Source organism: Platichthys flesus, chromosome 2, assembly GCF_949316205.1.
Source record: "Platichthys flesus chromosome 2, fPlaFle2.1, whole genome shotgun sequence".
Classification (NCBI taxonomy): domain Eukaryota; kingdom Metazoa; phylum Chordata; class Actinopteri; order Pleuronectiformes; family Pleuronectidae; genus Platichthys; species Platichthys flesus.
The window spans coordinates 28,567,735-28,594,997 of NC_084946.1; the positions used below are offsets into that span (position 1 = coordinate 28,567,735).

The 27,263-nt window shown below is 41.8% G+C and overlaps 1 protein-coding gene across 1 annotated transcript in view; it reads right to left on the reverse strand.

The window, feature by feature from the left end:
* Window positions 1-833: 833 nt before the first annotated feature.
* Window positions 834-27,263, reverse strand: part of LOC133972819 (leucine-rich repeats and immunoglobulin-like domains protein 3) — a 92,672-nt gene continuing 66,242 nt past the window's right edge. Inside the window, exons 5-8 of the mRNA XM_062410399.1 lie at window positions 6,790-7,062; window positions 3,058-3,192; window positions 2,460-2,504; window positions 834-2,187 (exon numbers count right to left, since the gene is read on the reverse strand). Of these exons, the coding sequence (XP_062266383.1) occupies window positions 2,153-2,187; window positions 2,460-2,504; window positions 3,058-3,192; window positions 6,790-7,062 (488 nt within the window). The 3' untranslated portion in view covers window positions 834-2,152. The remainder of the gene's footprint in view (window positions 2,188-2,459; window positions 2,505-3,057; window positions 3,193-6,789; window positions 7,063-27,263) is intronic.

Consider the following 27,263-nt stretch of genomic DNA (forward strand, 5'->3'; position numbering starts at 1 on the left):
TAAAAAAAATAAGGACAAATCTAAATATTTAACTTCCTTAAAGATCTAAATGAGTCGGGGCCGGAGGAAACAGTGAAAACAGAAACAACAGTCCACATTTAGAAACATAAATAAACACAAAGTTTTGATTTATCACTTTAGTCTTCAGGATATTTTATATTGAGAAGCTTTTCAATTTTCCTTTATATCAATAAAGTTTTATCTTAACGAATAATAAACCCTTTGCTCGTAACCGTTTTGTATAATTTTTCTATTATTAACAATAATCTGATTTTACTTGTAAATGTGGAGCTATGACAAAGTGCAGAAATAGATCATGACTCAGCAGAGCTCATGTTCATATTCCGACCTAAAATTAAAGTTCCAGCTTCTGCATTGATGATAAACTATGCAAAGGCCCATTTCAAATAATGTCCACAGAACAATTTTATACATCGAGTGGACGAGGCTGGTTGATGTAAATATACACAGAGTATTTATACTGATCATCAAGGGCAAACATTGTAAACACGTAGACGGTCAGAGTCTTGTCCTTTCTGATGTAAAACAGATTTTAGACTTAGTTCCTTTTCTCTAATTCTTATGATTATTTCAGGGCAGCTGAGGAAGGTTTGTTACTTTGAAAAGCAATATTAAAAAATAGATAAAAGATATAAAAAGCACGCAGCAGGAATGGGGAAGACGGGGATCGAACCACCAACCTTCTGGTTAGAGGACGACCCACTGCACAGCCACAACGTCCTCTTTGAGTTACACTGAACGTTTGCACCATATTTACAGAAATTCCCTCAAGTTGTTCTTGAGATATCGTTTTCACAGGAATAGGAAACAGATTCAAGACTCACTCAGTTTTTTATTTTCGCAGACGTCACAGTGTAAAAAGCTTTGGTCACATGTTGAGCAGGTACAAAGGAATAAGAATCACTTTAGCATCTTTACAAAAACATATGAAATGAGTCTCTAAATACTCTTTGTTTTCTTCCAGTAAGAGTCACATGGCAGCTGAAACAGTAACATGAGGTCACAGTGACGAGACCTTCAAGCACCAAACTCCTCTTTGAGACTTTCCCTCAAATTGATCTTAAGATGTCAAGTTCATCCTGAAGTAAAATGGATATTTGCACCAAATTTGAGGAAATTGCATCAAGGCACTGACTCATCATTTAATTTGGCAGATGCTTTTATCCAAAGCGACTTACAACAAGTAGATGGCTTTGTATTTATAAAGAACTTTTGTAGTCTTGGTGACTCGAAGCGCTTTACAGTACAGTTTTACATTCACCCATTCATAAAGTGCATCTATCAGCAGCACTTTATTGTTCTACGAGGGGCAGCTCGGGGGTCAGCATCTTGCCCAAGGACACTTCGGCATGCAGATGGGTCAGACTGGTGATCGAACTGCCTTGAGTTTAAACTATGAATCCAAGTGTAGTCGGATTTAAAATCAAGTGTTGGATTCATTCAAATAGAAAAATATTTAAGGCTCCGTTTATCGTAGCAGTCACATTTCCGAGATTGACGTACCCTTTTAAATATTGTCCCATGAAAATGTAAACATGCATTTACAAGAATACTTGTGCATTGAGCTCGTGTGCTTAGAATCTAACCATCAACCTTCTTGTGAGCATCCTCTCAGCTGACCATGATTTTATCAGGAAGACATGATACTGCAGAATACTTGGTGTTAACAGGTGGGGAGAGCGTGGCCTAGGGGATAGAGCGGGTGCTCTGCAATAAGAAGGTTGCCGGTTCGAATCCCACTCTATCCCATCTGCATGCCTAAGTGTCCTTGGCAAGATACTGAACCCCTAGATGGCCCCTCATAAAAATGATGAGTGTTCTAAAAATGTAAGTCGCTTTGGATAAAAGCGTCAGCTAAATGACATGTAATGTAATGTAATGTAACAGATTAATAATGGAGTTGAATATGCACCGAACTAAAGCTTTAAATTGCCTGACCACTTTAAGAAAAATGAGTCCAGAAGCAGCTCAAGCAGGTCTCACCTTGTTCAGCCCCATGACGCTAACTTTGGTTTGTGAATACAGGCATTTTAAAAATGATATGATTGATACAGATACAATGCAGGTTTCCAATTTTGTGAAAAATAATCATGTCATGAACCATTATTGCAGAATTTCCCTAAAGTGTGGTCTATGTAGATCCGGATCCGTTACTCAGCTGATGACCTGCAGGAGAGAAAACAGATCCATGTCTCTCATCAACCTCTGATTTGTACACAAATGATTCCCAACAGACAGATTCTATTTTCTCCATCATCTTTCACAGACAACTCGCTGCTGAACACCAACACAACTTGTGAAATCACTGAGTCACATTCAACGAGGCTGAATTAATGCTGTGTCCAGTGAAATTGAAAAATCAGCAGAAAATCAAACTAGTATTAGAAAAAGCAAACTCAACGGAATCAAACGAGAACAAAACACTGGAACCACTGTACCGTTCAGTGGGAGAACTTCTGTTGATGATCCTTTCTGCTTTGCGTCTGAAAGAAGAAGCAAAATGTTATTGTTAAGTTTAAACAGAGCAATCAAGGTTACACAAAACATCAGGTAACACTTCCATGACACTACAACTCCTCTGAAACACAAGTTTACAATTCAACATTCAACACTATGATTTCTGTTATTTTGACTAAACAGAAATAAATATTTAGACAAGTAAGACCCAAACTAGATTTCCATTCATGTGTGGGGGGGTTGTCTATAATTCAGTTATATTATTACTCTATTGAATTGCAGTTTCAGTCATGTTCAGTTTAAATCTGACTTGTCATAATTCATGATGACTACAAAATAGTCTCAATTAATTAAAGGGATCTTGAATTGAGGCAATTTAAATATATCTTGAACTTGAATTATGACAAGTTATATTTGTAAAACCTATAGAAAGAGCACTTTACAGGAAGATGAGTATGATCATTAAATAATCTAAATAATACTCAACAGATTAATCAATATAGTAGTAGACTAAAGTTTCTGTTCCCTTGTTTTGACACATTGTGAATTTATTGTTAAAATCACAAAAAAATAACTTACTTTTCCTCTGGTTCATGATGGTCTTTACTAGAAGTGCAATCACCAGAAGTGGAATAACCAGAGTTACTATAATAGTTATTATCACAACCATGGGCACACTGGTACAATGGGAGGTCTTGTCCTTGAAGAGATTGTCTGAGGACAGAAGAAAATATATACGAAAAAGGAGGAAGTCTGTATATGACAAGGTAAATACAGTCAGTATAAATTACCCACAACATTTCCAGTTTATTCCCATTAATTCATGTTTATTCCCGTTAATTCCCATGGAAAGTTTCAAACTTCCCGGAATTTGGCAAGCCTAGAAGTGATGAGCAGATAGAAACACCAGAGGGATGAAGGTCTCCAGGCTCAGTGATGTGAGCCTCCATCTTCTGCTCACGTTCCTCCTGCTCGGCTCAGACTCTGTTAATAATCCATCCAGTGTTAATTTTGGCAGCTATTTTTGATTTAGTCTTAGTCTTAGTCTTTTGACGAAAATGCATTTTAGTTTTAGTCACATTTAGTCATTTTTATCCTTCTTAGTTTTAGTCTAGTTTTAGTCACATTTAAAAGCCACATTAAACTCCTTTTCTATAAAAACATATAGCTGCAGCCTAATAGCTTAAAAATATATATTTAGTTTTAAATGTGAAAACAAAAAGGGAGAGCAGGTCAGACTGGAGCCGGACACAGAAACTGAACATCGGTACAAACCAAGCGCTGATCTCTGATCAGCTGAGACCAGAGAAACTCTGTGTTTTCACTGTTTCCATAGTTAAGAAGCAGTGAGTCACTGAGAGGCTGCTCATAGAGAACGAGCTTTCACTGAGTCTCTCTGAGCGAGTGCTCGAGGCGGGGGGGCGGAGCTACGGACCGGAGCGATATCTGGGGCGCACACACACACACATACAGACACACACATACACAGACACACACAGACACACACAGAATCACTCACTCGCCCGCTCCTGATACTTCATGACGGCCTGATACGATGATGTTTTAAAAATTATTGTGACTTAGTCATCCACCAACATTTTAGTCTCGTCTCGTCAACGAAAATTAAAATAGATTTCGTCATAGTTTTTATTTTCAAAGATTCGTTTTCGTTACGTCTTCGTCTCGTCTTCGTCAAGGAAAAAAGGGTCGTTAACGAATATATTTCGTCATCGTCTTCGTCAACGAAATTAACACTGAATCCATCCTGGTGTAATTCTTCTGTTTCAGCTCAAACACTCACCAGAGATCTACGTGGAGTCTGGGTTTGACTTCAGGAAAATGTTAAACATCTTTTATTTTGCTGTGACACAACAGACACGGTCACGATTTGTGAATTACAGCCAATGGTCGAAAATGCATGACGAGATCTCCTCAAAGCTTCACCATCCCTGCCAGAGCTGAGGCCTAACACCTGGATGCTGTCCCCGCACTCACTAAGATGTGGCACCGCTATGACTGCAACACTCCATCATCAATGCTACTCATGCTATGTTGGACACCACAAGAAGGAATATTGACTCTCAAACATCATCTGCAGCCTTGATGTTTTAAATATGTAATCTCCGCTGCATAAATCCTTTGTTGCATGTCAGATCTCGGGATCCATCACGTCTCCGCGTCCGGGGTAGTCACAGGCATGTTTCGGCTAGGGCTGCAATGATTAGTCGACGTCGTCGACGAAATTCGATAGTCGAAAAAAATAGTCACCGACGGATATACTCGTCGGCGACTCGTTGGTCACGTCATAGCGCGTGTTGTTTGTGCCGTGCAGATGAACTAAACGTTGTTTTACCGGAGGTGCTGATGGAAACAGCTGAGGAGTGAGCCATCTCGCTTCCTTCCTATCTCTGAAAGTCGCGCATGTGCAGTAGTGACAAAACATGGACAAATAGCAGGCGTCCGCTGTCACAGTATCGCGCAACAGGAGGTCAATAGTTCGGGAGAACTTCACCCTCAACATGGCCCGAAAATAACTACGTGCACGGCGGACCCGCTTTACGCTGGTCCGCTTGTCGGACCCGCGTTCAGCCGGGCCGGACGGGCGAGCCGGAGAAAAGTCGTTAGTTGCAGCCCTAGTTTTTGCGCGCCTTCATCCCCTCAAATGGTGACGACACAATGCGAACGATGCCAAGGGATTCATTGCACCCTTGTCGTGGCATACATCTGTTCCTGTCCATCCTGGGAGAGGGATCCCTCACATGTGGCTCTCTCTGAGGTTTCTACTTTTTCCCCTGTTTATGGGTTTTTTTGGTAGTTTTTCCTTACTCTTGTCGAGGGTTAAGGACAGGATGTCGCATTTGTTAAGCCCGATGAAACGAATCATGTTTTTGAATATTGGCGATACAAACAAAACATGTGAGTGAATAATTTGTATGATCTTTGCAGACTGATTATTTTATTGCATTTCAGGTGGTTTGCTGGGCTTAAAGTGTGAAATTCCGTTGCATATGTTGCCATGTGCCAAGTTCACTATATTCCCGTATAGGGAACCTCACCAGGTAGTATATTCCCCCGCAGACAATTTGCCTACAGCGAATGACCACACCGCGGCGGTGAATGGCGCACACATAGCAGATACCGATCCGTACGTCAGGCTCCGACTATGTGCAGTTTTGGGGGGTTACAAGTATTTGCTCATCACTCCCATCATTCCTGTGTAATCATATGGGGGAGTGATTAAGTTGGAGCCTAGACGCCAAACACTAAATCTGTTGTAATAAATATATTACATGATCGAACGTTAGTTGTCTGACAGGACTACAGATATGAAAAAGATGCTTCATGTTTCCAACCTGCAGCTGCAGCCTGAATGAAAACAGAGACTGAAGAAGTTCAGGTTTCACACAGTTCATCAACATGTGGTTTCTTCCTCTTCTCTCTGGAGATCAATGAAGTTCAGACTCACGCCGGGTTCACACCGGACGCGGTAGCGACGCCGAAGCGCCGCTGTTATCAGCCTGCAGTAAAAACGGCATTTAATAATTTTTTTCAAGCATATATTTACTTGTTGCTCCAAAATTAACTGCATCCGCGTCCCAACATGTGTCCTCCTTGGTGTTGTCTTTATACAACATGTTCCGAGGATCATACAACTCACTGCACTTCTCCACTTCAATTATTAATTTAATGTCATCCATGTTGAAGAACTTCGCTGTTTGCTCCGTTAAATGTCGGGTGTCGAGGGTGAATGACGTATTCTCCACTAAAGTATATTTTCCGAAAATGTAGCCGCCCCCCCATCTCTCTTTTTACCTATATGAGATGTGTGGCTGTAGTGGATGGGCAGAGGGGGACATTTAATAATGTGGTCGGTAAAAGTGGTAAAATCATAACTCAAAGACAACAGAGGGTGAATACAAAGTATGGGATGCATATTAGATAATTTATATCATATAAAATATTTCATCAATATCGTTTAAAATCATTTTTCAGTGTGTTTTCTGTCGCGATACGCTCGCGTCAAGCGGAAACAATAGACTCGACGCCGAAACGATCGCTTCACGTCGCGAGGCCGCCGCGGCGCAGCGCGGTGCTTCAGCCTCCGGTGTGTTCAGCACAACGGTTTAACATGGGAGTGGATGGGAGCCAGAGGATTGGCACTGCGCTTACGCCTCGCTTCCGCGTCGCTTCCGCGTCCGGTGTGAACCCGGCGTCACAACTGATCGGACCCCCCCCCCCCCCCCGGGGACTCACAGAAGGTGAGTGGTGTAGATGATGGATGATTAAAAGCAGAAATATAAAGAAACTCACCATGGACATATGTCTCAGCATGAGTCTGGTGGTGGATCTCCTCCTGAGTGGAGACACAGCGATAGTTGTCGGTCTTGGTCACAGTCGTTTGGAGGATGATATCATATCTGCCTCCTCTTTCAGAGACCTGAGGTTCTTCAGCAGGAACAATGTCTCCAGCTCTGTTCTGCCAATGAACATCAGGTTTTGGAGACGCACCTCGAACAGAACACTGCAGCTGAACTCCTTCCTTTGTTTCACCAAGTATCTTGATGTTCGGCTCTGGAACTGCTCCTGTGAACATAAAGAAAAACTTATAAAGAACATTTAAAGAGTTAAACATCTGATAAATACCAGGATCTTTCTGTTCTGTTTGTTAATGTGAGAGACAGCGTGTTAAAGAGGAAAGAAAACACAAAGGAAGAGATAAAAACAGAGAAATGCACAGATGAAGCTTCAGGACAGGATTTGTCGATAAACTTGTGGTCAAAACTATTTATGAGCAGTTATTTGTCACATTTCTCCTTTAGGAAGTGAAGGACATTTGAATTTGGTGCTAGAGACATCTTCTTGAAAATAAACATGAATAAACTGTTTTTTCTTCACATGTTCTCTGTGAATGTGAGAGACAAAGTGTTAGAGAGGAAAGAAAACAAGGAGAGAAATAAAAGCACAGAATAAAACATCAGATCTCTGCTGTGACAGAACATCATGAGTCACAACACAAACACAATGTTGTTTGAAGGTTCACAACAGTGAACTGACTCATCAGGACAGAAGCTCAGACACAGTCAACACAATGTTTCTGCTACAACAATTATTATTATAAACAAAATCACATGAAACCTTATTTTAAGATATAAACATTTTCTATTCCTCTAATATGATATTCTATACTGTTTCAGTTTGTCATCAGACTGTAACTGAGTCACTTTATTAGGTCCACCTGTTCAACCTGAACACATCACGACTCCTGTAATGTTCAGTTTCTTTAGTCACAGGTTTTAGATTCAGTCACAGGTTCGATCCCTGAGGTCAGAGGTCAGTGATGCTGTTGATCTGGACTGTGTCATCATCAGAGCTGTTCCTAATATTCTGATCCCTGGTGTTTCTAAGCAGGGAGGTTAAATGAAAGAGACAGTTCTTAGTGTCATGTGGTCCAGTACAACACCACATGTAACTGGGAGCTCAGTAATAATCACATCACTGAGTTTAAACATGTCTGACAACAGAAGCTGAACTTTAGAAACTTTGGAGAGTTGGTGACGGAGCTGTTTCAAACACTTTCAACCTGTTCAGGAGTTTTCATCAAACTTTGAGCCACTGAAACTTCCTGTTCAACATGAAAACATGTAGAAACTCCAAAGAACAATGATCTGGAGATTAAAACACAACTGACCGTTCAGCAGCACAAAGATCTCAGCATGAGTCTGGTGGTGGATCTCCTCCTGAGTGGAGACACAGCGATAGAGGTCGGTCTTGGTCACAGTCGTTTGGAGGATGATGTCATATCTGCCTCCTCTTTCAGAGACCTGAGATTCTTCAGCAGGAACAATGTCTCCAGCTCTGTTCTGCCACTGAACATCAGGTTTTGGAAACGCACCATGAACCTCACACTGCAGCAGAGCCCAGACCGTTGTTCCATCAAGTGTTGAGACAGATGGTTTTGGAGCAGCTCCTGTAAACACAGACGATAACAAAGACAACATGTGGGTTGTAACATCCTCCTTCTGCTTGATAAAAAAAAAAAAAAAAAAATATTATCACAACATTTTGATTTCTAGTTTGTGTCAAGAATAAGTTTCTGACTCTAATGACAAAAGCACTTTTTGCCTTGTTACAATATTCTGTATTAAATCAAACAAATGTGTAATTTGTTGTTGTTAGTTAAAAATTAGAACACGGTGATAAAGGAATAAAGGAACCATAATTAAATCAGAGATTTTTGTCTATTTGTCAGATTCAAAAACATCATTAAATTTGATGAAATTCTTATTTAATGAAAAAAAACTGATTCATGTGTTCATGATGAGTGAAGCAAACGAAACGGTTCGTAATATTTATCCTGGTGACATTTGCTGAAACCTGCGGATCCGACTCACCTGAGATGTTTTCATCACTTCGATCAAGATAAGATTTAAAAGATAAAAATAAAACACGATGATGTCAGAGTCTCTGTGTGATGTCATCAATCTGACAAAACAAGTGATTCTGGAAACTTATTGATAAACAGACGTAAAACTAAACAGAATAAAAACAGTGATGAGGCTAAACCAGTTTACAGATGAGACTGGTTTGTGTCTGTTCTGGACAAAGAGTTAGGAAACGATGACGTCACTTGGAGTCAGACTGCAGAAACGCTTGTTGTCCTGCTGAGACACACACTCGACCAATCACGGTTCAGTCTCAGCTGTCAATCGTGACGTTTTGTCCTGTTTCTATATCATCAAATAACAAAAGTGTAACTTCCTGCAGATTCCAGACTGACTCCGCCCACCGGGACTGAGGGGGCGGGGCTTGATGTGGGAGACACAGTGTATTTTCAGGTCAGCTCTGCCACAGACTTTAGAGGTGGAGGACTCCTCCCCTTTTTGACCTGAGGACACTTAAACCAGTCGCGTCTGTAAATCATCATCTATTAAACAGTTTTATGAAAAACTCACCGACGACGAGCTCAACGTTCGATCGTCTCTCTGGAACAAGAAGTGGAAATAAACAGGTGTAGTTTCCACTGTCAGTCAACCTGGTGTCTCTGATGACTATGGAGGCGTTACCCACGTCCAGATGTTCTGGGAAATGAAAGACACGACCTCTGAACTGCTCGTCCCTCGTCCCTCGTCCCTCATTGTAAACTTTTCCCTTATCGTACATGAACACCTCCTGGCGTTTGTCCTTATTCCAGTCGAAGAGAACCTGCCTGATGTTCTCGCTGCTGAAGGAACATGGTAAAATGGCATCATCCCCTTCTACCACCAGCACTTTGATGAAGGCTGCACCTGGAACACACACGTGCACATCAGTGAGTTCACATGCACTTGATCAGGTTTAACAGAAAGACAGAAAACACATCAACACGTGTTCACCACAGTCAAACAGCAGTTTAGAGACGAGTGGATGAGCTCAGGTGAAGCCGAGCAGTGATGTCACCTGTCCATCAAGTGATAATTATTCATAATTTCAAACCTCTATAGACCTTTAACAAGTGAGTTAGAAAAATATGCACCCCCCCCCAGAGTTGTCATGAAGGAAGAACTTAGTGATTGAGACTAAACCCGTTTTTGAACCAGGCTGTAAACAGGTTCAATTCTGATCTAAAGTCAGGCTTTTTAACATGGGAGTCAATGGGACGCTTCCTGGAGCCCGCCTCAAGTGGCCACCCAGTGAACTGCAGCTTCTTTCACTTCCGCAATGGCCTCGTCGCCCAGCAGGTTTGTCCCCGCTTGGTCAGAAAGTGAAGACCAGACAAAATGTGTTGAACCAAACCTGACATCACAACTGTAGACACACACACACACACACACACACACACTAACAAACACAAACACACACACTCTCTCTCTGTCTCACACACACAAACACACACACACACACACACACACACACACACACACACACACACACACTCACACACTCACACACACACACACACACACACACATTCTCCCCCCCCTCTCCCCCGTTTCTTTTCTCACCGGTTCCATCGCTTCTTCTCCACAGACTCAGGAAACTCACGAGCAGAAGAAGCTTCATCGTGTTCCGAGTCCAGTTGTGACGTGTTGACCGTGGCTGTGAGGTCGCTGCTCTCTCTCTCTCTCTCTCTCGCCACTTCTCTTTCGCTTTCGCAGCATGACGTCACAGCATTATTTAATCTTCACAGTATTTTGTATTTTATCAATTTTTCGTAGTATTTTATGCTTTTACCTTTAGTGTTTTCATATCTAATCTGATCTTAAAAAATGTGTTATAGTTTTCTTATTATTTTATTTCTTCATTACTTACGTGTTGTTCATGTGGCTTTTATTTTGTAAAGGACAAGTTGTAATAAAACGTCTGTACCAATAAAGTTTGTTTGATTGATAATGATTGATCAGCCCTTCAGCACATGTATACATGACGTCTACATACATGTGTCTTTATAGACATGTGAGGACTGAGCGTCACATTACACAGGTGTACCTAATAAAGTGGACACTGCTTCACTATCCACAGGAAACACGTGATGTGATCCCCAGACTGTGTGTGCGTGTGTGTTTGTGTACGTGTGTGTGTGTGTGTGTGTGTGCACGTGAATAAAGTGAGTCCCTGTTCAGTGCAAAGTTGATGTCTCTCAGCTTAAGAAAATAAAACAGGGTTGTTGAAAAAAACAAATGTTAGTTTCCCGGCAGCAGGGGGCGCCACATCACTGAGAAAAAAACAAACCTTCAGAAATGATTTCTAATTCATTTCTAATTTTAATAAAAGTTTAATTCAATCTGATAAAGAAAATAATACAGGGTTGTTAATAGTTCACGTGACAACTAGACGTCACTTCTGTTTCATTCACTATTACAAACATTTCACATTTTCATTTCTTCACTGCATCACCTCCTCCCCCCTTCATCACCTCCTCCCTCCCTGACTCTCTGGAGCCTCTTCAGTTCCCTACAGGTCAATAGGTCGACTGCAGAGGCCATCTCCCTCCCCCCCACACTGCCCTCTCCCACCTGCACCAGAGGGACACATATGTGAGAATGCTGTTCATCGACTTCAGTTCAGCTTCAACACCATCGTGCCCCTGAAGCTCGTCACCATGAGGCTCAGAGACCTTGGGCTCAACATCGCCCTCCGTGAGTGGATCCTGAACTTCCTGACGGGCAGACCACAGGCGGTGCAGACAGGCAGCACCACATCCTTAAGTTTAAACTTAACGATCAAAACTTGATTGATGGACTGTCATAGGCCTGATCACCGGCCACGAGGAGAAGGCCTACAGAGAGGAGGTCAGACCCTGACATCTTGGTGCCAGGACAACAACCTCCATCTCAACGTCAGCAAAACGAAGGAGCTGATCGTGGACTACAGGAAGAGACGAGGAGAAGAACACGCCCCCCTCTCCATCAACGGGACCACGGTGGAGCGAGTCAGCAGCTTCAAGCATCCTGACTGTCTGCATCACCACCTGGTACGGCAGCTGCACCGCCCTGAACCGTGAGGCTCTACAGAGGGTGGTGCAGTCTGCCCAGCACATCACCAGGGCGGAGCTACCATCCATAGAGGACCTCTACACCCAGCGGTGCAGGAAGAAGATGTGATGGAAATTCATCTTGAGATTTAAAATAATGAAATTCTCAGACGTGCCATTGAGTCTTGATAACAGTAAGCTCTGCAGAGTTACACAACAAGCCTAGTGCTCAGGATGCAACAACTGGCTGCAAGTGTGAAAAAGCCAGAACTAATACAAAGAGGTGCTTCATAAAACGTAATAAGAAAAAAGATATGAAATCCTCCTCTGTGTCCGTCCGCTGTAGAAAACTCCCTGTTTGCCAAGGCCACAGCAGTGAGACATCTAGTCATTTCCACAACCTTAGACACTGGTCAGTAGAAATTTCCATAACAAGAGAGATCGATGAAAAAAAGAGAAACATCCCCAGTTTAGCATAATCATTTATAATTTTATATCAGCTCGGACCGAGGGATTTGGTGTATTTATCACATCGGTCAGCTCCGTCAAAGCTATAGACATTTACACGAGGTGAGTCGCTACGTTAAAAAAACAACAAATTACTAATTTAAACAAAACAAAAAAACATACTTAAACAAAAATAAGGGGAAAAAAACTGACACAAAATATATAATAATTTTGAAAATAAATGTGATAATAAATCAAACAATCTGCGTAACCTGACAGGTTAAAGTCAGGAACATCCTGTGTCTCCTTCAAACTACGTGTCCAGGATGTGATGTCACAGTTTCAGTTCACTTTCTGAAGAAAAGGTCAGAAAATGACTTCATGCATCAATCAACAGTCTCTGCTTCCTATTGGACAGGGTTGTCCAAAAAGTGAAGATACCCGGTGTTACGACCCTGTCTAGGGGAAAATATAATCGCAACATGGTACAATAGTTTCCCCCCCCCCCCCTCCTTGCCACACTTCCAAGAACCAGCTACAACAATTAACAGCCCGTTCGTGTTTATTGACACATTTGCTTCAGGGTGGGCTTACAGCAAAATAACAAACAGAAAACAACACTAAGGCGAAACAACCTAACCTTCCCTACTCAAAATTAAAGAAAACAAAAGACATCATACTGACCTAACTCCTCACCAACAAAACAGGAGAAAACATGGTTCGAACGAAAATGCTACCCACCCCTACCAAGAACGGGCTGTGAGCAAAAGAACAATTTACAGACGGCTGCATAAGTTGAGTCCGGCTGGAGGTCCTGCTGGCAGTGGCAAGAGGAGTGAGAACCGCAGGAGCTTTGGGAACCGTCCTCTTATCCTGGAAATACGATCCACCTCCATCCCTGCTGGAACCAATCCGCTCCCTGTAAACACATCCACCCACTCAAAGAGACACCCCTTGAAACTCATCCACTCGAACAGACACACAATCATCGAGAGAGAGGAGAGAGGAGAGAGGAGAGAGGAGAGAGGAGAGAGGAGAGAGAGAGAGAGAGAGAGAGAGACACAACCTCCAGGTTGTAACACCTCCCCCCTTAAAGATCGAACATTTCTCCCCAAAAGAAAATGATCGATTTCACAGGTCACCGGAACGCGAAAGTGCATCAGCTATAACATTATCTTTACCTTTCTTTCTTCTGATGTTTTTTAACCACAAAAGTTGCATGCAAATATACACTGCTATAGAACAATAAATAAAATTCATTGTCACAATTATCTTTATTTTTCAATTGGTAATGTTATTGTCAATGTTATTCTGTATACTATACAGACTCACTGTGCTGAACCTTGTGTACTGCAATGACAGGAAGGACACGACATGACAGGTACTGCAGACAATGGCTGCAGCTCGCTTTATTAACCAAAACATTTATATCTGGAGAGTCAGATAACATTGAACTGTATGGAATACATGACATTTCAATGAGTTAGATACAAATCTTTGCCTCATGGTCATTTTAAACAGGAGTTCAAAACACTCAATTTGAGATTGATCAAGAAACCCATAATTTGCTGACACTAATGTGACGGGTGATGTTGAGATCTGGATTTCACTAAAGAGGGCAGGTCTGGTTTGAGGGCAGTGGTTGAGATGCGTAAAATTTCACGTAAGTGGGAGTCACTCAGTCTTGACCTCAATCAGTTCTTGATTAAGTTCATGACAGAGTATGTCTGCTCACACAAATATCTTGAGCTGAATAAGCTCAGCATTTTCTTAGCAAATGTTCTCGTTTTTAGAAGTTCAATGAGCTCCACAGCTCCAGCTGCAGCTGTGATGAGGAGCATCCTCAGGGTCCACGGAGAAGGGAGGAGAGAAAAGCAACATGTCCTTTTCAATAACTGCAAAATCCTGAAAGCGTTTGTTGAATTCCACAGAAAGAGATGCAATAGTTATTGCATAACTCTTCATTTGCACAACGGTGGTTTCATAACATGATCACATTTGAGATGTCTCTGAATATCTGACGATATGTCCTCGACTCTCCGTGCCACTGTGTTACGTGTGGTTGACAATCCTGTTTTAAGCACATTGTCCAGACTGATCCATCTGACAGCTGTGTGGGGGCCTATGTCCTCATGTTCAGTCTCGTGCTCCTCCAACAGTGCAACAAACTGTGATTCAGCTCTTGCCCTGATAAACTTTACTAATTTAGTTACATCAGTAACATGATTCATTTTGAGCACTGACTTACACAACACCTCCTGATGTATAATACACAGGGTTCATACACATTTTGACCCAAGGATTTCCATGACTTTTCCATGTTTTTCATGACTTCATCTTGCATCCGCTTCAAAAGTGCGACATTTCCCCTGTCAGATTTGAACAGCCATCGGTTGTAACACCTGCCAGTTTGTAACTGAGGAACTGGGCTGTGTCGCGGTCATCACAGCTCTCATCCAGAGCCAAGGAGCCAATAAGATCCGAGACGAGAACTACAGCTTATTTACAAGAACCAATCATGTGTCGTCACATGGTGGACCTGACATCATGATGTAATCAATATCTTTAAATAAACAGCGTTGTGTGGTCGTCACTCTGAAGCTTTTCAACAGAACAGCCACACGAGCTTCAGCAGTCTACCTCACAGATCATGTGACGGAGTGAAGAGGGCGGAGCAGACGGACGCTACAGAGGAGATGGATCCATATCGATCTGATTCTGACTTCTCAGAAGAGTCCCGTTTGCTGCTTGATCTGCAGCAAGAAAAACAACAAGACAGGAAATAAACTCCAGTATGAAGATCACAGAGTTTACAACTACACCATTAATGACTGGATATAAAAAAGGCTTTATGACCTATACTGCCATCAGCCACCAGGGGGCGATATAGATTTCTAAAAGTCATGTTTGTCTGTATTTTCAGTACACCTGCTAATATATTGAGCGTAGTTCTTTAAAAATTAAATGAATTATTTAAGTCAGCGTAAATGAACATGAAAATATGAATATAACAAATTTCTATGACTTCTCCAAAACTTTGGGGATTTTATTTTTTTCAAGCACTTTTCCAGGCCTGAAAATAAACATTTTACAATTCCATGACTGTTCCAGGTTTTTCATGAGCGTAGGAACCCTGTACAGCTGATGATAAATACTCTGTCAAGACTCTAAACATCAGAAAAAGAATTGTTTGTGTTGTCGTCTGCTCATCATGATTATGATGAATTAAACTTACCTGAATCAGATGGTACTGCTGAGTGAGTTTTCTTTTTTAGCACAAAGTAAACAACACCACCGACAAGAAGAGTCAAAATGGCACCAACAACAACACCAAGAGCAGCAACCCAAACAGGAAGCGTCCCTCCAGCGTCTGAAAGAGAGGACAGAAGACAGCGTCACTTCCTGTGGAGCAGACTGGACGTCACAACCTTCACACAGAACTAAAGGTTCACATGTGAAGTGATGAGCAGATAGAAACACCAGAGGGATGAAGGTCTCCAGGCTCAGTGACGTGAGCCTCCATCTTCTGCTCACGTTCCTCCTGCTCGGCTCAGACTCTGTTAATAATCCATCCTGGTGTAATTCTTCTGTTTCAGCTCAAACACTCACCAGAGATCTACGTGGAGTCTGGGTTTGACTTCAGGAAAATGTTACACATCTTTTATTTTGCTGTGACACAACAGACACGGTCACGATTTGTGAATTTGAATTCATCGTTCAGATTCCACAGAGATTCTCTCATCAGCTTCTGCTGCTTCAACAATTACTACAGATCTGAAAAAGATGCTTCATGTTTCCAACCTGCAGCTGCAGCCTGAATGAAAACAGACTGAAGAAGTTCAGGTTTCACACAGTTCATCAACATGTGGGTTCTTCCTCTTCTCTCTGGAGATCAATGAAGTTCAGACTCACAACTGATCGGACTCAGGCTGAGACGTTTGAAACTTTACACACACGTCAAAATCACTTTGTGTTGTCATGGACACAATATTCAAAATGTAACCAGAACAAGACGCTGCCATGGAAACAAGGTGTCTGATCCTCTTCATCACAATAAACTCAAACTTAGAAAAAGCAAAACTCAAATGAAGACGAGGAGGATTCAGACTTTAGTCACATGATCAGTTAACGTCTTCATCACGGTGTAACTTCCTGTTGGAGTTTTCACATCAACACACGACAGTTACCAGCTGATGATGACTCATCACCTGAGTTTAATGTTCAACAAGAAAAATAAAAAGTAAAACTCCTAAAACGATCAAATCTGTAGCATCGTATGTTAAACTGTCTCAGGTTGTTTAAAACTAGCAGAGTAACGTCAGACATGATGATGTCATAATCAGACTCTGCTCATTAGAATGTAAAAAGAAAAATGAATGGTTTCATAAACAACTCATTTAAACACCGTTATATAAATACTGTCTTTTTCTGAATAAGGTCACAGTCTGAATATTGTCCTAAGAAGACTTCGCCTCCGTTTTAACCGATGGGATTCTACCTACTGTTATAAGAGATATACAGACGCCGGCTGTTTGATGCGTTCTAATGGGTCTTGTGTTCTGATGCGACTCGAGGCTTCCCCAGGGCTGCTAGAGTTCTGGGGTAGTGTGTTGGATTCCCATTGTTTTTGCGGATTGATACCTTTCATTGCTTTCTAAATAAATACTTGATTGAACAAACCGATTCGGCTCATCTTCTCATATTTAGGATAAACCAACACACCTGACAGTTCTAACCTGTGAAGTGATCAGCAGTTTGTTCTCCCTGTGTCAGTGGGTTCTCTCTGGTTCCTCCACCTTCCTCCCATAGAGACATGAGGCTGTGTTCTACTGGTTGATCTAAATCACTGGTGGGTGTGAATGATGCTGGTTTGTCTCTGTCTGTGCAGCACCCCCCCCCCCCCCCCCCCCCGAAGAAATATAAAGAAACTCACCAGGGACAATGACATATGTCTCAGCTTGAGTCTGTGGTGGATCTCCTCTGCGTGGAGACACAGTGATAGTGGTCGGTCTTGGTCACAGTCGTTTGGAGGATGATGTCATATCTGCCTCCTCTTTCAGAGACCTGAGGTTCTTCAGCAGGAACAATGTCTCCAGCTCTGTTCTGCCACTGAACATCAGGTTTTGGAAACGCACCATGAACAGAACATCTCAGCTGAACTCCTTCCTTTGTTTCACCAAGTGCTTTAACGACCGGGTCTGGGGATGCTCCTGTGAACATAAATAATAAGTTATGAAGAACATTTACAGAGTTAAACATTTGATAAATACCAGGACCGTTCTGTTCTGTTAATGTGGGAGACAAAGTGTTAAAGAGGAAAGAAAACTAAGAAATAAAAGCACAGAAAAAAGTTAAGTTAAATTCAAATATGAACATTAATATAAATGTATTAATAAGAAATATTGATTCCCTGATTATAGTAATCATTTAAATGTATTATTTTAAGTATTATATACATTTTAGTGTTTTTTGTGTGAAAGTACGACCTTAAAAACAGATCAGATAAAGGTAAGGGGGGGGGGGTAGGAATCAATGGGATAGAGATCTCTCACCCTCGATTTTCCTAATCTGTTTCTGAAGATCTTTTCTGAAAGACAAAAATGAAACATTCTATAAATGTTAGCCTCAATGAATTCGTTTTTGGCTGTTAATAAAGATGGAGGACACTACGCTCCACAGAGGTGATGAAGAAGCTACGTGTTAAGGCCTATTTATGCTTCTCCGTTTTGACGGACAGATAGGACCGCCTTCTTTGCCGTGGAACCTCCTCTCCGGGCTGCACGGAGAGCTCTTCGTGCAGCTCTGATACGTCGGCATGACAGAGAGCCTACGGATAGCCATCTGCTGTGATTGGTCCGCTAACGACAGCATTTCGGAACCAGTGATAATTTCGTTGACGAAAACTATGACGAAATATATTCGTTAACGACCCTTTTTTCCATGACGAAGACGAGACGAAGCCGTAAAGAAAACGAATCTTTGAAAATAAAAACTATGACGAAATCTATTTTTAACTTTCGTTGACGAGACGAGACGAAAATCTTGGTGGTTGACTAAGTCACAATAATTTTTTTAACATCATCGTATCAGGCCGTCATGAAGTATCAGGAGCGGGCGAGAGATTCTGTGTGTCTGTGTGTGTCTGTGTGTGTGTGTGTGTGTGTGTCCTCGCAGACCGATCCCGAGGCTCCGCCCCCCGCCCCGCTCACTCGCTCAGAGACACAAGATCAGAGCTAGAACACGTGGAGCAGCCTCTCAGTGACCGACTGCTTCTTAACTGTGGAAACAGTGAAAACAGAGTTTCTCTGGTCTCAGCTGATCAGAGATCAGCGCCTCAGCTTCTTCAGAGCAGAAGCTGCAGTTGGTTTGTACCGATGTTCAGTTTCTGTGTCCGGCTCCAGTCTGACCTGCTCTTGCTTTTTGTTTTCACATTTAAAATTAAATATATATTTTTTAACTATTAGGCTCCAGCTTTATGTTTTTATAGAAAAGGAGTTTAATGTGGCTTTTAAATGTGATAAAACTAGACTAAAACTAAGAAGGATAAAAATGACTAAATGTGACTAAAACTAAAATGCATTTTCGTCAAACTCAAATTACCTGGGGGCCACTGGAGGCAGTATCTGGGTGAGGCTGGGCCGCATCAGGTATTCCACAAAAAAAACCAAACTTCTCAAATGTCCTTATTAACAGTTATTTAACTTGAATGGGTTCTTCTGAACATGAATAGAATATTGAAGAACATGAGCGGTTCTTCTGAACATGCTTTCTCTTGCCTACTTCTTGCTGCCAGATCCGGTACCTCTCGTATCGAATTTTTGTTATTATTGTATTAATATGAATATTAAAACGTTTTTAAAGAAATAATTAAAATAAAATATAACTATATAATGTAATCACTAGAAAATTACGGAGCCCCTGTTGACATCGGCGGATAAATTACTAATTTGTGGCCCTGCAATAACAAGAGAATCTAATAAGCTATATATAAAGCTTTCTTAACAACAGCATCACAATTTCATAAAATAATAACAAATGCAGATTTCTAAGATGAACCAAAATAATTATGCACATCGTCATGTACAGTCTGTGGCTCGCTGCGTAAATATCACCACCAGAGGATGAGGGAATTTAAATCATTAAAATTCATCCCCACATATCAGGTGTAAATAATAATGTAAAACAGCCCAGACTGTAAAATGTAGATATTAGCTCAATGACGTGTTAAAAACTGCTGCGGTTTAGAATCCGTCTGCGTAAAGAAGCTCCCAAAAACCTCACAGCGCAGCGTGTGCGTAAAAGAGCCGTGGTGTCCCTTGAATTTGCCTTCAATTAAACAAATTGTGTGTGTGTGTGTGTGTGTGTGTGTGTGTGTGTGTGTGTGTGTGTGTGTGTGTGTTCCATTCGTTTTCTCCGCTGGACACAGAAGTCGCCTTTGCTCAAGATGCCACTTTATTAATCACTGACACAAAGACTGATACCGTCACTGCAGTAGAGCCTAAATAAGTCCCCCTGCATTGTAAGTGTCGTGTGTGTGCTGTCTTAAGCCAGAAGCATGTTTCTGCGTTTTCACGGGCCCGTAAGCGTTCTGGTGCGGAATTGCTTTGTAAGACGCGCTTGAAGCCTGAAACATGCTTCTGCGACTGCGTCTGCGTCTTTTCACGCCGCTGTGGCGCAAGACTCGTTTTCATTCATGCTTCCCCAACCGTTGCGCGTCTTACAAATCCGCCGTGACAGGTTATACAAGTGATCATACTATCGGATCTCCAGCACCTTGTGATTTACTAATGAAGCACTGGATACATCATGACCTGCGCGAAAGAGGAAAACTATGAATTTCACCCTCGAGACACACACACACACACACACACACACACACACACACACACACACACACACACACACACACACACACACACACACACACACACACACACACACACACACACACACACACACACACACACACACACACACACACACACACACACACACACACACACACACACACACACACACACACACACACACACAGAAGCTAACAATATAAAACTCGCGGGGGCCACACTAACATTAAACTTTCATATTAGGGGGTTATAAAATATCGTCTGGAGTTTAAGACCCCTGCTGTAGATTCATGATTGCACAACATCAGGAGAACACGCCCCCTTCTCACTCAGAGGGCGGACCAGGCCCTGGTCCAGGTGTTCTGGTTAAGGCTCTGGTCCAGGCTCTGGTCATCTCACGCCTATAGACTCCTGCCCCCTCCCCCCCCTCCCCCCCCCCCCCCCCTCAGGTCTACCTGCTGCTGCCATCCGACCTCTGCAGCTCATCCAGAAACCAGCAGCTCCACTGGTCTTTAACCTAACTTCACTCACACTCCTCCCCTCCCTTCACTGGTTCCCAGTAGCTGCCCGCATCATTTCAAACACTAGTACTTGGTACCGTGCTGTGAATGGATCGGGTTCAGTCTTCATCCAGGACATGTTCAAACCTCACCCCCCAGCCCCCCCACTCTGCTCTGCATCGGCCAATCAGCTGCCACTCAACACATTCCTGACTGTTTGCTCAGAACAGGAAGTCAACAATGCAGAAGCTGAGTATGTAGCAGGAGCAGAAACTGACACACAGCTTCTTTAACTGAGTTATGAACGTACTCACCAACAACCAGATCAATCCTGCATGTTTGCTCTGGCACAAGATGAGGAAAGATGCAGGTGTAGTTCCCACTGTCAGTGATCCTGGTGTCTCTGAGGAGTATGGAGGCGTTTCCGTGCTTCAGCTCTTCATCAAAATGAGAAACTCGTCCTTTAAAATCCTGATCCTGACCCGAGAGGCCGTTTCCGTAGTAGTTGCCGTTATCGAACAGGAACACCTCCTTGTTATTTCTCTTCCAGTCGAACACTGTTGCTTCGATGTTCACGTTGGGTCGTGGAGAGCAGGGCAGGATGACATCATCCCCTTCTGTCACAAACCTTTTGATGACATCTGGTCCTGAAGGAGGAAAGAGAAGAAAGGAAAAGATCAACGTTACACAAGAAGAGTTAATGTTGACATGTCACTGCAGCTTCATCAATCAACAAGGGCGGGTATACGCTTCATCTTTGTGTGTGTGTGTGTGTGTGTGTGTGTGTGTTTTGTACAGAACACCCAAATATACAATATTACTATTCTTGCAGCATGTGTATAATATTTAATTTTAATATCATGTGTACTATCCTATACTACTTTCACCCACTTCTGTTTAGTATTAGTTTTACTGTCTTTTGGACCTTTATTCTTTTATCCTCATTTCCTTTGTTATTTCTATCAGGCTCTCTTTCTTCATCACGTTGTATGAACTTTAAATTTCTAATTCACTTCTAAATCCATTGTTCTATTCACTGTACTCAATTCTAGAACTAGTCTCATCTTCGTGATGTTAGAAGTTCCAGGGCTTCAGAGTTCAGTGTTGGAGCTGTGTCAGTCGAAGGAGAAAATAAAGTTCCCTGAGTAACTCTGGCAACTCATAATAATAATAATTGTAACTGTCTTCATAAACCAGACAGTTTATGCAGATTGTTTCATTTGTTATATGGGTTGGGTTTTATTTTGTTCTTTATTTTCAAGTATGTGTTGTGTTATGTAAGTTAGTAATTTGTTGTCTTTCTAAACGTAGCGACTCCTCTCACATTAATGCCTGTAGTTTAAGGAGCGGACCATATTACAGTTTTTCTCCATTGCTTTGGCTCATTTCACGAAACAGAAATGACATTCTCAAAACAACACGTGCAAACCTCCAAACCACTGGGCACTTGTTCACAACAGATTGGAATATCTCATTCCTTTAATCAAATTGCAACTGGTTTAGCACATCCTAGCAATGACAAGTACAATTTCCAACAGCTTGCACAAATTTCATATGATTTAGCCCACCTTTGCAAACGGTTCGGTACAACCTCCTTCAGTTAGCCCAATTACCAATTGAATATATATTGCTGGTGAAAACTGACTGTCGCTTCTCAGTCAAGTGGTCGTTCTCTGCAGAACATGTTGGCATCATTTCATTGTGTGAATCATCACCTGCACAATAGTTCACTCCACTGTCAAAATCGTACAGGCACATAATACCATGAGAAACATCATGGTATATACTGAAATATATGGATCTCTTGGATCATCTGCATTGGATCATTCCCCAGTTGCATAGCAAGGGAGAACATCAGATGTGATGTTGATGAAAATCTGTGGTCAGACAGACATGAGCGCGAGAATGAGCAGGAGAGTGAGGATGAAAACTAGTTAAACTCCAGCTTTGCTTTACTTTCTTACTGTATGTGTTGTAAGTTAAGGCTATACCTAATTTTAGTTTTGATGTGCTTATTGTTTGACAGTATATAGTGCTGTACACATTTTCTGTTACTGTAAGCATGATGTATGGCAATTACTGTAACAATTCACATTGCAGTATGAGTTCAATAAACATATTTTATGTGAAACCTTGAATTAATCTTTTTTCTGTTTGATACTCATAATATTCTGGAAAGAAAACATCTACTGGAACCATTCAGTGTCAAAGGACTGAGCCAAGATTGAAATGTGCACATGAAGGATATTTCTATGGTCCACTACCATCCTGACAAAACATCTAAACATTTTGACCTGTAGTGTTTAAACAATGCCAAAGGGACTTTTCATTTTGGGGGCACTGACTATTTGTATGAGAAAATGATTTGGTTTTGAAACTTGAGTTAACTGTTTTGGGTGAGATATGACCTTTTGAAGCTGATCTATGTAGTTGTGCTGAACCATATGGGCTATTTTGCCATTTGCAGTTAGAGCTCTGAGAATGTCATTTCTGTTTCGTGAAATGAGCCAAAGCAATGGAGACAAACTGTAATACACACACCGAATCCCTCGCTTCCGGTCCGAGGCAGAGATCAAACACCTGCCGTACAGCTGCTTCTCAAGGAATGGTAGCAGAAGTAACGACAGGACGCCAGCGGTGCGGCAGCTCCCAACCTTACGGACCTAATGATAATAGTTTAACACCCCTCGCCGAGCAGAACGAGATAAGGAAGCTGGTTCTATTCACTTTGGGAGTCGGAATGTCATGTTAACTCCTCAAACTTGTCTCACATGGTTATTTATTTGTTTATGTATTTTAATGGTTATATTTGGCTTTATTGAATAATGATGTTGTATTTACTGTCGTTATAGTTTTACGGTGTTTTTACAGCACAACGAAGTGAATAAATAAAGAGCTGTGACATCAGTACAGAACTATCTGCGTCATGCTTCAACAAGCCAGGGGCTGTTACGATAATAATCGTAAAACTGTTTGTATTTTCACAAAACATGTGGTGTGGTGATACAGGCAATGTAGGACGCTTCAGGGAACATTAACAATAAAGTGTCTTTTTGAGTCAGAATCATCTTCAGACACAACCTCTTAAGGCCTATTTATGCTTCTCCGTTTTGACGGACACGGACAGATAGGACCGCCTTCTTAGCCGTGGAACCTCCTCTCCGGGCTCCACGGAGAGCTTTTCGTGCAGCTCTGATTTTTCTAACTACACGTCGGCATGGCGGAGAGCCCACGGATAGCCCTTGGCTGTGATTGGTCCGCTAACGACAGCATTTCAGAACAACATCATTTCCGGACCTCAAAGTTCCTGTTACATTTCCTATATCACAATAAACCCAAACACAACTACGATTCTACGATTAATATGACAAGTGTGTTAGTTAGGGGTGCAACGATTCATCCACTTAATCGATTAATCGATTTATATTCCTGTGATCCAACTGAATCGATCTGTGCTCAGCAAATCGGCATTCCGGACGACATATCGATTCAAAATCGATTGAAATGGTAAATAATCCATTTGTATCCATACTTGGAAACTGCACATTGGATTTAAGCACAAAAACTGTATGGATGTGTGTTTGTTTGTTTTTTAGCACTTTAGACACGTTAAACGTTTCTCGATTCAGTCTGCCTGTCTGTGACGTCATCAGTACGCACCGGCAGCCGCGCGAAACTCAGAACAACAACAAAACACAGCATGGAGGATGGCGGAGGAGACTGCGAGCAAGACATCTACAAACCAACTTATCGATCCAGTGTGTGGAAACATTTTTGGCTTTTGCAAAAACGGACGTGTTCTAAATAAGTCGGTCGCTGTTTGTAGAATATGTAGAAGCCAAATAAAAAACCACGGAAACACGACGAATCTTTCCAGCCATCTACTAAGGCGCCATGGGGTTAAACAAAACGCAGACAGTCCAGGCCCCTCTAGCAGCGTTACCGCTGCAGCAGCAGCAGAAGGTAACTCCAGCTCTGCAGAAACATCAGGCCTCGTCAGCATGTTTTGTCAGAACCTTGGCCGAAACTCAGCGCGGGCGAAAAACATCACAGTAACAATTGCCAAGTTTATCTGTAAAGACATGCGACCCTACAATGTGGTTGAAAATCCAGGGTTCTGTGAATTGATCCAAACATTGGAGCCACGGTACCTGATACCGAGCTGACCACAGTTCTCCGAAAAGGTCATTCCTGAACTGTACGAAAGTACTAAGAATGATGTGAAGATGTCGCTATGTGACAATAACCTCTCATCACATTGATCCGGAGTGGAATATGATGACATTTGTTCTGCAAACCAGAGTTTTAAACAAAGCCCATACTGGTAAAAATATTGGTGCGTTACTGCGTGAAGCCTGTAGAGTTGAAAATCTCAGACAATAATCCTGCCATCGTCACTGATAACACCAGGAACATGATTGTGGCCGGAGCAGAAGCCCAGTTCAGTCCGCACATTACCTGCTTCGCACATACACTCAACCTGGGTGGGCCGTGCTTCCAGGTTGTTTGGGAAAGTGCGAAAAATAGTTGGATATTTTCACCGCAGCCCGATTGCATGTCACGTCCTACGGGAAAAAGAAAAGCTGATGGATTTACCCCACCATAAGCTGACTGAAGACATCATAACCAGATGGAACAGTTCGTTCGATATGCTTGAAAGATTTTTGGAACAACAGACCGCCTTAATGGCAACTCTGATGTCCGAGGATCTGCGAAAAGGGGGCACAGATGTAGGCACGCTGAGTGAGAGTGATATTGCCAACATGGAGGACATTGTTCAGTTGATGGGTCCTGTCAAAATGCCAACCACTGTGATGTGTGAAGAAGAACAGCCAAGTCTCTCTGTAATTGCTCCTCTTCAAGCAAAACTGCTGAAACACCTTCAGCCATGCGAAGACGACTCAACCCTGGTTGGAGAGACTAAGAGGGTGATGGCCAATGACCTCTCCACACGCTACAGAGGCTCCCGAGATGCTCTCAACATAGGTAATTAATTTGGATTCTTAATTAAAATCAACCTTGGTTATTAGACTGTATTAATTTGTAAAATGCCAAACCTTTGAGTTTTAAGTTGAGTTGATTTTTTTTCATATGGAAAGGTAAACAAGATATCTGCAATACAATTCTTCATGGTGGCTTTACCTCATTGCTGTGCCATTTCTTTCTTTTTTAAACATACTAAAGTTTAATCTCTTGATTATTTTGTGTATGAGCAGGTGGTCTTGCAATGTCAGGTCAACTTAATTTAATAATGCAATGCAATACTCCTGTTCTTTAAACAGCATCAGCGTTGGACCCGCGATTCAAAGAACTGCCCTATCTGGAAAAAGAGGACAGAGAACAGGTCTATGCAAAACTGGTTCTTGAGGCACAGCAGGTAACTCTCCCCTCCTCTCCTCATTCCTCTGCTTTGTTCACTTTTCATTTGTCCTCTCTCAACTCTCATCTGTTCTTTAACCTCTCTCCTCTAAATTTCTGTGTGCAATCTTACAGAGCAGAAATTTTAACAGTTCACACATTCTTACTTCCATAGATACCAGCAATGGGAAATGAGGAGGAAGGTGAGGGAGGCTCAAGCCCAAAGCTGTCAGGATCCAGGGAAGAGACCACAGGTGTGCTTCATGTAATACCAACAAAATGGTGTTATTTAATGAGAATGAAAAACATGACTATATTTTGAAATACATTTCTAATCATATTGCAGCTTCAAATGAGTCGCCTCCATGTAAGAAGAAGACCTTAGATATACTGTTTGGCGATTCCTTCGCCCAAAGAGAAAGAAAGTGAGAAGCCAGAGCAGAGGTGATGAGGTACCGAGCCAAAGATGCATTGCCTTTGACTGACAATGCCATGAAGTGGTGGAGATCACAGGAGAAAGAGCTACCACTACTTTCAACACTTGCTAAACGGTACCTCTGTATCCCAGGCACCAGCAGAGCGAGTTTTTAGTACTGCTGTGGATATAGTAAACGCACAGAGAAGTGTTCTGCAACCAGATCATGTGGATCAGCTGATATTTTAGAAAAAAGATCTGTAGAGTCATTGAAGAGTAGTTGGTTACTCCGATCTTTTGTTAAATATTAGTGCACTGCTGTTTGTTTATTAAAATCAGAGTAGTAGGAGGTTCAACCACTGCTCATTTAACCTGAAAAGAAGTTGGTTGCACTTTATTATTGTACTGTTTTTATTTTGAAAACCTCTGCAACAGCAGAAGTAGCAGGTAAACCTACTGTTAATTCAAACTTAAGAAATGTTGGTTGCACTTTATTTTTGATACTGTATTATTTTTATGTTGAAAACAACAGCAGAAGTAGCAGGTGGTTGCACTTTATTGTGTAATGTTTACAATGAAAATGGTTGCACTTGATTCAAATAAAAGGTTAATACATTTGCCATTAATTGTTGTTTGCTTGTTTATAATATCCATAATTGATTTAAACCTGATTTCCTTACAAGAAACAGGGATCTTGGAAACTTTGCCTGCACTGTCCAGTAAAGTAATTGAATCGTTCTAAATTAACCAAGATCTTCCTTGAATCC